We start from the raw sequence: 16,760 nt of genomic DNA, 5'->3' as shown, positions 1-16,760 counted from the left end.
AAAGGGACCAGAAACTTTAGACTAGCCTAGGATGTAGTTGAGTACAACACACATCTATTTCTATTAGTTGAGGAAACAAACTCAAAATTCAGGCCCGTCCTTGTTCACCCAATTATTCCTTAATGCTCCACCCAAATTTGAATATCATTCTAGCTCTAGCAGTTCTGATGCATTTGAATGGAGACAATTACAGAATGTATGTCCCTTAAGGTTTTGGTAATATTATCTACAAGTCTCCCCACTGAAATACCTGTTTTTTGTGAGTGCGAATTGTATCCTTGTTTCAAACGTTGAATGACTTGTAATAATTCTTTTTTTTTTTTGGTACTGGGGATTGAACCCAGGGATGCGTTACCACTGAGCTACATCCGCAGTCGCTGGCCTTCAATTTGTAATCCTCCTCTCAGCCCCTCAAGTCACTGGAATTACAGGTGCTGGGAACTACATCTGGCTGTAATAATTTTCTCAAAGTACTGACCCCAGCAGCCGTTTCCTTATTCTAAACACTAATGTATCTATTGTTTAAAAATGGCTCATTTAAAACTGCCTTTAGAATGTACAGTACATTCCTGAATATGCTTCAGGGTGGCAAACCTCTATCCATTGAGAGAAAGATGATTCTTGGAAACAGTTAAGATTCACCTCAAGGATGGCAAATAAAGTGAACAAACTGAATAGGGATGGTTTTCTCAATGGCTTATAAAACTATTTCTAAAAGACAAGTTCCTATTATCTTTAGAGCAAAGAAAACATTCTTAGAATCCCTGTGGCTGCCCAATGGAACTTTTTTTTTTGGTGGTGGTGCTGGGAATTGAACACCTTGATAATTGTTTTTTTAAGGTACTAGAGACTGAATCCAGGGTTACTTTACCACTGAACTATATTCCCAGCCCTTTTTTGAGACAGGACCTTGCTAAATTGCTGAGGCTTACCTAATTTGCAATTCTCCTGGCTCTGCCCCTTCTGGTTGCTGGGATTACAGGCATGTGCCACCACACCCAGCCTTTGATACCTTTTGTCCTAGAGCTGATTCCAAGATACTTAACCTACTAAGATGAAGACTCCCATTATCTGTAATGCTTATGTGTATTTTGTAATGCCGTATGTGATTTACCAAAATTTACATTTTTTTGTGTGTGTTCCAGGGATTAAACCTAGAGGCACTCCATCACTGAGTTGCACCCCCCAGTAATTTTTATATTTTGAGACAGGGTGGCCTGGCACTTGGGATCCTCCTAACTCAGCCTCTGGAGCAGATGGGATTACATGCATGCACCACTATGTCCAGCACATTATAATCTTTAATCCTCCCCAGAATAATTTGCCCTTCTAAGTGTACCTTGGACAATCAGCCCTAACTGACATTTATTCTAAGAAATCATACCTCATGAACAATTGACCCTAGGGCTTGGAAGGAAAATTGAAATATAAGGTCATATGGTAGCAGGATTAAGGGCACAAAGAAAAACTCTGGAATTTAATATGAGTGGAAATAACATATGTATCTTAGCTTTCACCTATGGAACAGGGTGGTAAACTTCCACCTCACTGTGAAGGTTAAATAACTGATACAGAGTATTTAACATAAAGCCTGATAGACCAGTTTAGCCATTTGTAATATGGCTATTAGTCATCCATCTGCAAGGTTTTATATTTAAATCTTAACCAAATTCCAAGACCTTAAAAAAAAACTGGACCCTAGTAAAAGAAAATTTCCATTAAGGATCTGGGAGTATAGTTCAGTGAGAGTACATGATCATTAGTATGTATAAAGCCCTGTATTCCATCCCCAGCACCCAACGAAAAAAAAATAGGGCAGTTTATAATACACCCAAATTTATCAAATTCTGTTTTAGGTGTCAGGGTCCTTTTCACCAACTTTTCCTCAAAAAGATGCCTATATATGGGCATCTTACATTGTTCTAGTGCAAACTTTTTTAGAATTGTGAGTTACCCAAGTCACGGGGCTGGGGTTGTGGTTCAGGGTAGAGCGCTCGCCTAGCATACATAAGGCACTGGATTCTATCCTCAGCACCACATAAATGTAAAATAAAGATATGTGTCCACCTAAAACTTAAACCCTAGGTCACAGGTGAAGAGCTGACAATACCAAAACTATCCTGAGGAACTGAGTTCTGATGCCAATGATAGAGAGCTCTGTAGGCACCAGAGGAAATGAAACTAGAATAAATTCACCATTGGCTAAATGGATGCCAAGGGAAGCCTTATCCAGGTGTCTGAATATGACGACCTACTTGGAAACAAAGAAATCTTAGTGGTTTAGGCAACATGTTTAAGAGGTTGGAGACAGGGGTGGTAACAAACTGCACGAGCACTCACGCACACCTAGAAAATTTTTGTATATATGAAGACAAAGCAAGGGAGATCAGAGCAATGGCGAGAATACAAGAACAGCAAAGATGCACCTACTTAAAATGTTATTTACATAAATCTTCCCAGGATTCTTGTGTTGGAATATACTTTAATCTTTTATTTTACCAAAGATTAAGCCATTGGACTATACAACACAGATAAAATGGAAGTTTATCATATAAATCAGTACCTGCCCACACTCATAGCAGTGAGGTTGGAATAAAAATCTAGGTTGCACTCTTATTCCACTTGATTCTAAAAATCAAGTCTATTTGACATTGGTTTGAAGCAACACAATCTTTATCAGAGTTCCCCTTTTAAAGAAAGCCCCAAGGAGATATGATCAAGCACAAATGATCACTTCATGCATTTTATTGATAGTCTATATTTTAAATCTGCAGTATGACATCTTACATAGGGAAAAAGCTTCTTCCTAAAAGATAACTATTAATAATCAAACCAGCTTTAATATGACTGACCTTCCAAGGTCTTGCTTTGCATTAAACAAGTTAATTTTTAGCAGGTGTAAAGCACTGTACAAAAAAATAAGAAAACTGGGTACATTCTCAAAATTTAATACAGGGCTTCCCAACCAGGAGTTTGCTGGATACATAATGGAGAAGGGTGTTATGTTCAGCTTTAAATTGAAAGAAAATGAGAAACCAGATAAAACCACCCAACCAAATTCACTTCACTTTGTGCTCCTCTCTGCTTTTTTGAAACTCTCTCCCAGAGGTCAGGAAGCCCTGGTACAACAATCACTTTAGTCTTTACAGAACATACATTTATGTGCTTCATGTTCAAAGACATAAAGGCAGCCTTTATTAATGTTCCCCCCAAATCCCTTCAGGTTCTTATAGGTTTCAGACAACTTTCCAAGACTGCTGCCCAGTTCTTTGTGAATCCAAGTAAACATCTATACCAAAGCAGCTCTTCCTGGGAGAAGATAAAACAGGCACGGGTATACAACCAGGCCCACTGCGTACCTACTCAACTTGATACCTGATCACATGGCCCTATATCTTTAAAAGCAGCACCAGGGACAAATGGAGCTTGTATCAAGAGGTAAAATCCAAACATCGGACAGTTAAAACATCAATCAGTTAGAAGAATGTTAGTAGCAGGGCACTAAATACAGAGTTAAGGCTGGGCAGCTGGTTCTTCAACCAAACCTTGGTAATGGAGTAAATCTGCAGGATGAGGAATTGATCAAGGAAACTCTGAGTCATGAGGCACAGTGGTATGTATGATGGGGCTCACTTTCACTTTCACTACGTCTTTAAGATAGCCACCACCAGAACCAAGTGGAACTTTTAGTAAACAAATCCTCATCAAAAACAAGTATCTGATTGAAATTTTGAGTGTTGCATGGTATGACTGTTTCTTTTAGATCTGAATCCAAACACCTATATAGACATGGAAAAAACCATAAAACTGATAAACTGTTGCTTTATCCCTTGAGAGTTCTAACACCCTCATAACAATTCTATTCTATGCTGTAGACTTTGAGATACAAAGTAGATTTAAATAACATTAACTCATTGAGAGTATTAGATAATATTTTAGAACTGCCCAGTTAAAGAAAAAAATTGTTTCAGAATGCTAAAAATTTTAAAGGCCAGGTATACTGAACTCACAGCTGGTTTTAGCTGCTTATTAAAACTGATTTTAAAATCAAATACTAGTTCCTCAGACCTTGCATTTTCCAAATGAAGCATGTTTCATCAAGGTACATTTCCAAATGTTTTTTCAAAAGCACACAATTTACTAGTTAACTCAATGAATTACAACACTGTTATTGAATATTAAACATACTGAAGAATTACACTAAAAAGGAAAAACAGACACTTCAACATGTGTCTTATCAATTTCTTGGATTGCTAAGGTATAGAATACTTCAGAAAGTAGCAATTAGCAAAGTCTTAGAAGACTAGTAAAAAATAAAAGTGCCCTGAAAACATGGCTTCTGTGTACTTAATGCTGGTAAAAATTTGACAGGGAAGCCAGTAAAGTAAAACATTTACAAAAAAAAAAATCAAATAAGGCAAATCATTTTCATTCACAAAAGAACAAAAGGGGCAGATAAAAATGTCCATCTTTAAAAATGTTAACCACCACCACAAGGTGCCACTGTATTCTAGTAAGCTGTAAAAATGGCCTTTTAAGAGGCATTTTGCTATATTTCTCTACCACATAGGTATTTTGGGAACTGACTGAAAATCATGGCTGACGCTTGACCCATTTCACATTGTGGACCCTTGGGAAGCAGGTGATTAAATACAAAGCAAATTAAGTGATAACCCTTGATAAATGAGAGACACTGACACTAGGAGAGAATACTTGGCACGGAAAGGATGTTTTCCCAGGGGGGAAAATATTGAGGTAATACTTAGAGCTAACCAGTTAGTTTCCTATCTTAAAGTTTGGATGAATTCTAATAATCATGGTCTTAAAGATTATGTGTATTACCTGCTGGAGTTAAAAGGTTTTCTTATTAACTGTACAATTATTACTTACAATCCAACACTAATGTGAACAGTTTTCTCAGTCCCCACATCCATTAACACCACTGAGTTTAACTAATGTTCTTTTTAGAGCAAATGTTCCAAATTAACACCACTCTTTTCTAGTGCTGATACAAACAGTCTGCAAACTTTTAATCTAAACTTATTCAGTTTTGTTTTCTGATACTAGTAAATCTCAACCTTGTCAGCTGCTTGGAGTTAAACAAAACACTGCAAATGTTTCACAGTACTAAGTGAATTTAAAAAAAATCTGAAATATTCAAGGAAATTCAGATTTTAGTACTTTTCCCTATGCTTTGAACAATGTGATCTCCCAACATTGTTTTTGTTCCTACTACTGCATGAAGTTCAAAGTAGGTCTTAAAGACAGGACCTTTTTGTAATAAAGAAAAAGTGCAAAGATACAAAATGAAATGTAAAGTCTTTTGCAAGAAAATGCTCTCTCAAGTATAGGTGTTTGGATGCTGGTGGGGAAAAAAGATTTTTGTTCTCCATTGTACATCTGACACCTGCAAATGACCTTGTCTTCAATGTCCACAACATTAGTAAGCATACATTAGTTATGGACTTTCCAAAATAAAAAATTAAGTAGCAAATTCCACTAAAAATACTTGTATTCATTCTATGCACTCCAATGGATAAGAGTGCTAATGAAAAAGGTGTCCACATGCACATGTCCAGTATGTGCATTCTACCGAAGGCTAAAAACTTAAAAAGTTCTATTTCCAGTGTTTATGAAGAGCTTCAACATCTACATTCATGACCAGCATTCTGCTTGAGTTACCTCTTAGTTTTAATACTTCACAAATAAGTAATACATCTTGGGAAGTTAGGGAGGTACCTGTTGCCAATAACTCTTTTATGCTTAGAATGTGCTGCAGTTGTTTTAAAAACTATTTAAAATAACCACCCCTACGTTAATGGAATATTTTATATCAAGAAGAAAATGGACTTGTTTTTAGCCAATCAGTATTACCCTGCAGATATGAAAACCACTGATTATACCCTTAAGGGAAGGAGACAAGGAGGCTCACAAATATAAAGGAATCCTTACTTTTACATGGACATTTTTTTTAAAAAGATAAAATGTATTACATAAGCGCCATAAACAGTGAAATCTGCTTATATTAAAAAAAATAAGTGAAGCTTTGTTTGGACATTATTTCCTTGCAAGAGCAGTACATATCCTTAGTAAACAACTACCATATTTACACAAGTTAATTTCCTTGATACTTAGGTAGGATTGAAAGCCAGAAGAAAACATGAAAGAATGAGTTTTGAAATAATCTTTACAGCTTAGGTGATAACGGTGAAGGTAGCCAGGTAATTCCAAAAGCAGACTTGTTTATTTCATACAGTATTTGAATATTTCTGGGTAGTTAGCTAATTTTGTTTAAGGCCAAGGATGTGTTCAGTCCCTCTTCTGGCCTGCTATTCCCAGAAAAACAAGTATCTGTTCCACAGCCAGACTAATCCTAACCTCAACTGGTCTCAAAAGAGAAATTAGGCAAGTGTACTGGGGTTATCAAAACTATTCTTACTAGTAAGAAAACAACATAAAGTGCATGTCCATAGATAGTGAGCCAGCAATCTCATCTTCAGATATGGGCAGCACAATTAAAATTTAATTTCAAATAACCCAACATGACTCACTTTCAACAAAGGATGAAAATTCCTTAATTCTTCAACAGGTCTTTTAAATGTGACATGTTAGATCTGTGCTAGAGAGATAATAATGAAATATTAACAAGTGTGTACTAGTACCTTACAGGACAAATCTTGAAAACAAGCAAATTCGAGACTTTCCTATTAGCACACACATCTGTACCAACTGCAATTCTTATGCTAAAAGTGGTTTATAGTCTCTTTCCTCCACCTTTTTATTTTTGAGGAGCAGACTTGTAAAAACATCAATTTAACTTGTGTTAGGTGGTAAGTGGTTCATTTTTCATAAACCAAAGAAAGCTCTTCCAAATTTGCTGGTCTTCTGCTTCATCTATTCAAGTAGAACACAGGGACAAGCTGCTGCTGCTCTCACAGCATGTAACCAGTTTGTGTCTGCATATTACTGTCTTCATGAACACTTCAAATTCTTCAGAGCAGTTTTCTTTACTTCCATCTTTCACTTCCTGCCTAAATCCAAGTTAATATGTGATTTCCATTGGTCTTTAATGTAGTTTAATTCTGCACGGTCCTTTCCTTTTCATGTCACAGTAGCTGTTCACATACATTAAATATTATAGATATGTTCTGCTCTTGACATCTACACACTTACAAAAGCAGCTTTGTACTTTGTTTGGTGTGTTTTTAAACTATGTTGGCTCACAAAAAGCAGTTTTCTCATTTCTAAGCATGGTACTTTACAATTTTTAATGCATTAATACAACAGTACATTGGAAAAGTACTGAGCCTCTACAAAATAGCTTTACATTTTTAAACAAATGAACGTGATTTTTTTTCACTTACACAAGCATAGGCTTTTTAATATTTCCACAAGATAAATATCTCAATTAAACTATAAGCTCACTCTACAGTGTGCCACAGTGATGGGCTTAGGAGACAGTTATACACTTAGAAGATCCTAACTTTAGTGTTATTTACAGTGACATGTCCAGTATCAAACTAGTCTGAAAGGTGAACAAACAATATTCAGAATGTGACTGAATTTGTGTCAACTAAACTGGGAATGGTATAGCTTTAAGTAATTACTTATGAAACACATACTGTAACTTAGTCTTAACTGGGAATTTCCTTCACCCCTCTCTCCTACAGCATGGGAAATGTTAAAGGTCAACAAGAAACAGACAGGAGCCATTGCTAGGGCAGATCTTTTAAAATAACAAAGGGAAACTGACAAGTATACATGATAAATCATCAGTAACAGAAAAGCTATTGATTCAACTGGTACTGAAGTCAGATTTTTAGATCCTAAAACACTGCTTTTTAAATATCTCATTCTCAAACAGAAACTGGAAAAAGGACATGATTCCTTCAGAAAGCAATGACTCAATTCAGGTTGTTCCTTTACATTTAAGCACCACTCAAAAAGTGGACATAAAGCAAGTGATTCCTATTTGCCCATCACTATATCAGCTACATAGCTGAGAGTTCAGATCTTAATTACACAACACTTTCTCTGTTACCAGAAGCTAAGACTGCTCTGCGACAAATAGGACAGGTAGAATTCTCAGATAACCAGCGATCGATGCAGTGGACATGGTACTCATGGGAACAAGGTAGTTTACGAAGTTTGTTGCCTTCTGTATATTCTGTAATGCAAACACTACAGGTTTTTAATGCATCGTTTTCACCAAAACTTCTCATTGCCAAGTTGTCAATCTGTTCTTTGGTGAGTCCTCTAGGTTGATCATCATCATCCTCATTTAAGAGGAAAAACTGAGCCAGACTAAGGAAAGGCAAAGAGCCACTTTCATCAAAAGTGACTGGGGCCCTATGTCGGCCCTCTCGCCTGACACCTGATGAGCCTGATGAGCTTCCTTCATTACTACCTTCAAATACCTCTGAGCTAGTTTCTGAACTTTCACCACTAGAACTGGAACTAGGGCTGGAACTTGAACTGGAACCAGAACTGCTACCACCACCAGAACCCCCTCTTCCATTCCGTGACTCTGCTCTTTCCATATTTCCACTTGGGACGGAGCCACTAGGCTCTGAATCACTATCACTATACATAAAGTAGCTTAGCTCACCAAAACCTGTCATTATCTGCCTTAACATGGTCTGAATTGCAACAGATGTAGTCTCACTTAAACCGGTATTTAAGATTCTACGAATGGGAATCCTGATGGTACTGACATAGGTTCTCACACCTGCCCGCTCAGAACGTGAAAACGTGCGCCTGAAACCTCCTCGCTCACTTTCATAAGTGACCGTATTGTTTGGTGTCTGAGACCTCGACCGAGTTCTGCTAGCTATACTATCTCTCTGGCGATATTCTCCAGGACGAACTCTTCTAACTTGAAGATCAAGGACTATGGTTGGAGGTCTCTGTCCTGATCCTGTAGATTCACCAGTGCCAGCTGTATCTGAAGAACTAGCTCCTTGAGAGGCATTTCTTGTTCCAGAAGCTGCAAAAAGACCTCTACTTAGCAACTCAGGTCCTGTTATTTGCTGTCTCAATGTTACATGGTGCCGGGTTCTAGAACTTCCCTCTGTCTCATTTACTAAAGGGTGCTCAAAAGTCTGAGATGAGATATTATGATGAGATCTTCTTGGAATTTCACTCATTGGATGAAGGGGTGATCTACTTCTTTCAGCTCTTGCTCTGGTTCTCCGATGGTCTGGGCTCCTGCTTCTTGCCCGTCTTTGACCTCTAGGAGGTGGAGCTTCTCCTGTTAATGCTTCAGTTGAATTTCGTTCAGACCTAGATGGTCTTGCAGATGCTGATTCAGATCGTGGATTTTCCACTTGCCTTTGGCTACTGTTTTCCATATTTTCTCCACTAGAACGCCTCACAGATGGCTCATTTTCATTCTCTGGGTTTTGGCTCCCATTATTACGGTTAACATTTATCTCTAAACTGAATCTGAAATCACCACTGTTTGGATTAGTCCGGCTCACTGCTCTCCAAGACTGGTTTCCTCTTTGCCCACTTCTTGTCGTATTTCCAGTTTGTCTGACAGAGTTCAGCCAGTCTATTATAGAGTCACCATTAGACACATCATCTGAAGAGTCTCCTCCACCTGTTTAAAACAAAGGGTAGGGAGAGGGAGAGAAGGAACTACTAAAATTAGGACAATCACATAATAGCACTCTGCAACATTGTACTAAAGAACTTAAATATTATGACCAACTTTCACATTTGTAGATTTTTATAACCTCTACCACATAGATTTGCAAGTAAAAGGCAGGAGCAATTCAATTGTATTTGAAAACAGTAAGCTAATCCCTAGAGAAATTTAGAAAATTACTTTTGTGTGTGTGTGTGTGTGTGTGTGTGTGTGGTGCTGGGGATTGAACGGCTTTTGTGCACGCGAGGCAAACACTCTATACCAACTGAGCTATAACTCCAGCCCAGAAAATTACTTTTATCTTTAAAGGGCTGAAGGAAGTCTATTTTCAGTATTTCATGATACACAGAGCCTTGCATACTACTGTGGGACTGACAGAAGGCAACATTTTCTCAGTCCACTGTCAAAACACCAATGGTAGTATTTAGGTACAAATTTTATTTCTGTCAAACTTTCATCAGTCTACATAACTTCTAGGCTCTTAGCTTCTAAGTGTCATAGTCAAATTCCCTAATTCATATTGGGAGGGAAACACCAAACCTGAGGTCACAGCAGGATTTATTGGCAGTGGCACTCCTGACATTTTAAGCCAATTAATTCTGGGAACTATACTGTGTATTATAGGATATCAGGATGTTTGGCTACATACTTGCTCATCTTTACCTGCTAGATGCTGGTAGAAACTCTCTATTATGTCAACCAAAAATGTATCTAGACATTGCCAATACTCCCCTGAGGGGGGCAAAATTACACATTATTGAGAACCACTGGGACAGACAATGCAGCATTTCATATTGCTTGTGAGAAAGCCATATATTTATAAACAAGAAATTAAGTAGGGAGAAATTTCAACGGCCGTGGAAAACCAAGAGGAAAAAGGAATCACATTTTAAATAGGCCTTTCCTCACTGTGTCCCAATTAATGCAAACAACCCAAAGGTGAGGCAGAAAAAAAACCATGTTGACATTCTCACCAAATATCAAGAAAATGCCACTTCTCTTTTTATGAGCAGTTATTTAGCACCAAATTAATTTGTGCCATTTCTGGATAATCTTTGTCTGACATTTACTATTATGAAGTTCTTATCATTTCATCCCCTACCCACCTCCCAAAGCAAAATATACCTCTATTTTCATCTGAGTTTTGGGGTGGTGGACCCTCCTTAATTTGTTGTAGTCTTCTTAGCAACTCTTCCTCAGTACTTTCACCTGAAAGTTTAAAAATATTTTCCAAATTACAAATAAAATACTAGTGACTCTTACAACAAGCAAAACATCATAGGGCAAAAATAAGCTTAGGGGAATAAATACTTCATCAGTGCCCAATGGTGATTTGATACATGAAAATTATAAGAAAAATATTATGTTTAAAGTAGTTAAAAATATTATGTTTAAAGTAGTTAAGAGCATAGTTTAAAAAAACCTATAAAATTAAAAAAAAAAAAAGAAAACTAGAGATTCTTAAATATCTGATGTGAAAACCGGGATGTAGCTCACTGTTAGAGCCAAATGCTCAGTATTCTTGAGGCCCTGGCTTCAATCCCCAGCACGTACATATACATATACAAAATCTCTAATTTTTAATATACTTTTGCATATAATATCTAATTTTTTAAAATTGCAATTTTGGGAAGTAGATATTGTTATCTGCATTTTAAAATGAGAAAAACAGACTGAGAGATTGACTTGCCAGAAGACACACCAAGTAACAGCAGGGCCAGAGCTCCAACTAAGGCATTCTTGACTGAAGTCTGGTACTGTTGGCTCAAAATGCAACCCCCACAAGTCTATTTTTTGAGGTACTGGTGATCAAAACCCAGGGCTTTGCACATACTAGGCAAGTATTATACAACTGAAGTATGTCCTTAACCCTTTAAAAAAATTTATTATGAGACAAAGTCTCAGTAAGTTGCCTAGGCTGGCCTTGAACTTGTAATCCTCCTGCTTTAGCTTCCTGAGTTAGTGAACACACTCCCTCTTAAAAATCCTGCTTAAACCCTTACCTTTCAAAACATGCAACCACTCAAAGTGTATTAGAAATAGAAATGAGGAGGAAGAGAGATGCTGAGTTTTAGCCAGGGTCAAATGAGAATAACCAAAAGTTCTAACTGCTATTTTACCCATGACTAACTCTATAGGATTATATCTAGGACATATTTGGAGAATTGGAGATGACAAAATAAAGGTCTGTCCCAGGAACTATAGTTTCCATTATCTATTTCACACTTGGACCCATTTCTAAAAGTTAAAGAAAGCTAACTAAGAACAAAGAGATTGTCCAGCTCCATTTTTTATTCATTTTGCTAAAAATTCATAATTTATAACTTTAAAATTTCTGATAGGATTTCCAAATGGAAATGAATAGAATCAAGTAAGAAGTACAGCAGTAAATGCCATTCTATATTCCTTGTATTAATCATTTTTTCATAATGACTAAAGAAACAAGACTTTTACAACCAGCAATTTACATATACAAAATCCTTAAATTACATGTAGCATACCTGGGGTGCCTAGCAAATTGTTATCTCTCATAAGCCTATAATCTTCTTCACTCAGGTTATTTACAAACTGATAGAAAGCTTCTTCTCGATCCAATCGGTCCATCTGACTTCTGCGCTGTGCTGCAGATTGATCGCCACTTCCTTTATCGTTAGAATCCGAGTTTTCCATCTTGATGAACAAGTGGAAAATTATCTAAAAGGAGAAAGGAGACTAATCTTAAAAACAGGTCATTATGTATACTATTAAGATACCTTGTTTTTGGTACCAGGGATTGAAGCCAGGGGTGCTTAACCACTGAGCAACATCCCCAACCCTTTTTATATTTTTAAATTTAGAGACAGAGTCTTGCTAAGTTGCTTGGGGCCTCACTACGTTGTTGAGGCTGGCTTTCAACTTGCAATCCTCCTGGGCACCACGGCACCTGGCTTAAGACACTTTTCATTATGTGAAAATCTAGAATGTAGGTCAAGATGTGGATTTTAAGACCTCAAATAAATAAAACTGCAAAACATAAACCCTCCAGAAAAAATCACTGTAATACTAGGAACACTAGGTCAGAATTTGGAAAACTACAGCCATTGGGCCAAATCCAGTCACATTGCCTATTTCTATTCCCTTGCCATCCAAGAATGGCTTTCATATTTGGTGGGAGGGGGTGCTGGGGATTGAACCTAGAGTCTTGTATGAATGCACTCTACCAATGAACTACTGATCTCCAGGTTTTACATTTTTAAAGGATTAAAAATTAGGATATTTTGTGATATGTAAAAGTCATATGAAACTCACATTTCAATGTTCATAAAATTTTATTGGAACAAAGCCATATACATTCATTTACATACTGCCTATGGCTGCTTTTGGGCTGTAATGAAAGAGTTGAGCAGTTGTGACAGACTGTAAGTGGCACTCTCACTGCTTTCCACTGCTGCTTTGTGCAGTGTAAGCTGCCATGATGCAGTTAAAACTTGATAGTATTTCAGCTGTCATGAGTATTGCCATAATGTGACATTTTTGAAATTACTAAATTCATCATGTCAAATGAAAGAAAAAAGGACTTTGCATGGCATGCTTAAAGGAACATCAGATTATTTTCATCACATGATAAAGATTGCATTTATCACACAGACAATATAGATGTGCTAATGTAATACAGTATACACTTGATATTATTAGACTAAACACTTGTCATACTCTCAGTTCACAGAAAATCTAGTCTTAAAAGATCAGAAAATTGAAAAATGAAGTATTTCATCCAAAATATTTCTTTATTAAAAATTGAAAACGAACCTTCAACTAAAGTAAGTTCACAAGTGGCTCATTTTTGCCTAATCAGGGAAAGCCATTTATCAGTGATAAATGGAATTGTTTTGAGAGCAGAAGTCTGTCCAGAGAAAATTTACGAATATTAGCTTTTTAGCTGGGCATGGTGGTACATTCCTGTAATCTCAGTGACTCAGGAGGATAAGGCAGGAGGATTGCAAGTTTGAGGCCAATCTCAACAACTTAGTGAAACTTTGTCTCAAAATAAAAGGGGCTGGTGTTGTAGCTCAATAGTAGAGTACATGTGTGTTCAATTCCAAGCACCAAAAACCCCAAACAACAACAACAAAAAACCCCAAAACAAATAACAATGTATTTGCCTTTTCAGGAATGTACTTGTACAAAAAGCCAAAGATAGTGGAAGTCATATCACTAATCAATTGAATATTCATGCAAATTATGAAGTGGTTTTCCTTAGCTACTGATTAGTTGACAAATACAACTCATAATATTCAGTTGCTGTTTACTCAAGGAGCCAAGTGTTGATTATTTAAGGAGTTTGAACTAAATGCAGAAGTAACCCCTATGAATAGTCTGCATGAAACTGTGAGAATATTTTTTTAAGGAAGTTGAGAAAACAATTCAGCACAACCTGAAGCAGATCCACTAAGACATGTTACAACTAAAATGATAAAGGTATGTATGGAGTGGAAAATGACCTGGTTGGACAATTTTATAAAGCCTACAAAAATGTAAGGCGTTTAAAGTATGTGGTTATTCTGCAGGTACTATGCAGAAAATATTTGAATTCATCATGTTATTGAACCAAGTGGCGTCAATGGTGAATCTCACTTCTGTGAACTTAACCATCCTCAGTTCTATGGATTTTCTGTCAGAAATCTACACTTGCTCTATCATGTGGCATTCTGATGGCTTAACATAGGTAAACTTTCTTGATTTGTTGTACTTAGGGAAAAGACTGAATTCTTTTTCTGAATGAGAAGTAAACCACTCAATTACTACTTTCAAACAATGAATGGCTTGGGAAATTAGCTTTTGCTGTGGACTTGATAATGTTTCTTAATGAGTAATAAGGCAAACAATGTTTATATTAAAAACCAATACTAATCAATCCAATAATAACTAGCACTGGCAACACAAATAATGTCAAGTTGTTCTATGTACTTGCTTGTGCTGTCAGAGAAACAAGAGCTCTATTCCCATACAAATTTACAGATTTATTTTTGGAGCTCAAACTATAATTTCAGAAGTGGTGTTTGGACCTTAATGTAAATGTAAATGTAAAGGAAATTTCCTTATTTCAAAATCCATTTATCCATGCAACTGAGGAGCTTCTATGTAACATTCAATTGGAAATACTAACTGTGCTGTATGAGATACTAAAAGGTGAAATTCAAAAGAAGCTATCAAAGTTCTGAAAATGCCTCCTCCAAGAGATGAGCATGCTTCATTAAAATCATATGCTTATGGGGAGGGTGTTATGCTCAGTGGTAGACTGTTTGCCTCTCATGTGGGAAGCTTTGGGTTCAATCATCAGTACCATAAAAAATAAAACCAATTTACAGTTCTCTTTGCCAGGCATAGTGACACACACCTGTAGTCCCAGTGACTCAGGAAGCTGAGGCAGGAGGATTAAAAGTTGGAGGCCAGCCTGTGCAAATTAGTGAGACCCTATCTCAAAAAATAAAAACTTTGCTGGGCATGGTGGTATACGCTTGTAATCCCAGCAATTTGGGAGGCTGTGACAGGAGGACTGCAAGTTCGAGATCAGCCTCAGCAAATTATCAAGACCCTGACTCAAAAAATAAAAAAGTACTGGGGATGTGGCTCAGTATCTCTGGGTTATATCTCAGGGTTAAATCCCTGGTATCAAAAAGAGAATTTTTGTGAAAATTTTACTTCTGTCTCCTAAAATTCACATGCTGAAGTACTAACCCTCAAGGTATCGGGAAGTGAGACCTTTGGGAAAAGTACTAGGTTGTGAGAATGGAACCCCCATGAATGGATTAGTGCACTTTTTAGAAGAGGCCCGAGAGAGCCGCCTTGCCCCTTATACCAAAGAGGATAAAAGTCAGCCCTCAAGAAAAAACAAATTTGCCACTCCCTTGATTCCAACTTTCCAGCCTCCAAAACTGTAAGAAATAAGTTTCTGTTGTTCATAAGCCACCCACTATATGATATTGTATTACAGTAGCCCCAACAGACAAGGACAATATGAAATTTGGTTTGTGGGGAAAAGATTAAGTCTATATTGGTACTAAGATTTAACCCCCTGCATACCTACACACAATATTTGAAGTACCAGAACATTTACAAATCCATTCTAAAGAGAAAAATTCTTTAAAAACCCTTTTCCAGATATAAACGTTAAGAAGCTTATCTTGTCAAACTGCCTGCTTGCTGAGCCTAAGGAAACTTTAGTCTAGACATGGGCACACCTAGATTTACATTTTATTTTCCTTAGATCATTGTTCTTGTAAATATCCTAACATTATTTAAACAAATAAAAGTATGTTGAAGAAATGGAGGGAGTAGACCATAATATTTTTGGTAAGAGTTCCCTAATCCCATAAGTAAGATTCCTTAATTTTGATTAAGATTAAACAATAGAAATTTCTGACAAATGCTATCTTTATAACTTGAAACTTTTGGGGAAGACTAGGAAAATCAGCTTAAATAAACACCCATATAAATTATGTGGCTCAAGCACTAAAAACAAAACAACAAAAGCCATTTTTCCCCCTACAATTTACTAATGGGAATAGCAAAAGCAAAAGCAACTGATTTGTTTAAAGTGCAGAGAGGCACAAAGGAAAAAGAAACTCCAGCTGTAATACCTCAAAACCAAAGAAAACCACCAGTAACATTTAGTGCATGTTCTTAAAGCAATTAATATTTTGAATGCCAATAACATGACAGGACAAGACTCACTTGTGAAGGATGAGTAAATAATTCTGAAAATAATTCTAGGATTAATAGACTTTGTTGTGCATTGAGGCACATAGCTGTAATCCCAGCAACTTTGGAGACTAAAGGCAGGAGTATTGCAAGTTTGAGGTTTGTCTCAGAAATTTAGTGAGATCCTATGCCAAAATAAAAAATTAGGACTGGGCCAGGCATGGTGGCACATGCCTGTAATCCCATCAACTTGGGAGGCTGAGGCAGGAGGATCACTAGTTCAAAGCCAATCTCAGCAACAGCAAGGTGATAAGCAACTCAGTGAGACCCTGTCTCTAAATAAAATACAAAATAGGGCTGGGATTGTCGCTCAGTGGTCAAGTGCCCCTGAGTTCAATCCCCAGTACAAAAAAAAAAAAAAAAAAAAAAA

At 36.9% G+C, this 16,760-nt stretch overlaps 1 protein-coding gene across 9 annotated transcripts in view; it reads right to left on the bottom strand.

Moving 5' to 3' along the window:
- Positions 1 to 2,729: 2,729 nt before the first annotated feature.
- Rlim (ring finger protein, LIM domain interacting) overlaps positions 2,730 to 16,760 on the bottom strand; it is a 33,408-nt gene continuing 19,377 nt past the window's right edge. For 7 of the 9 annotated variants that reach the window (XM_048797437.1, XM_048797439.1, XM_048797438.1 and 4 more), the window contains 3 exons: positions 12,151 to 12,343; positions 10,760 to 10,858; positions 2,730 to 9,601 (listed from right to left, as the gene is read on the bottom strand). In XM_048797437.1, coding sequence (XP_048653394.1) covers positions 8,019 to 9,601; positions 10,760 to 10,858; positions 12,151 to 12,319 — 1,851 coding nt within the window. In that variant the 5' untranslated portion in view covers positions 12,320 to 12,343 and the 3' untranslated portion in view covers positions 2,730 to 8,018. The remainder of the gene's footprint in view (positions 9,602 to 10,759; positions 10,859 to 12,150; positions 12,344 to 16,760) is intronic. The other 2 variants (XM_015505861.2, XM_015505862.2) reach the window with 1 other exon arrangement.

Source organism: Marmota marmota, unplaced genomic scaffold (assembly GCF_001458135.2).
Source record: "Marmota marmota marmota unplaced genomic scaffold, marMar, whole genome shotgun sequence".
In the NCBI taxonomy this organism is placed as follows: domain Eukaryota; kingdom Metazoa; phylum Chordata; class Mammalia; order Rodentia; family Sciuridae; genus Marmota; species Marmota marmota.
Note: the sequence above shows the minus strand (reverse complement) of the source record. Positions and strands in the feature narration are given on the sequence as shown.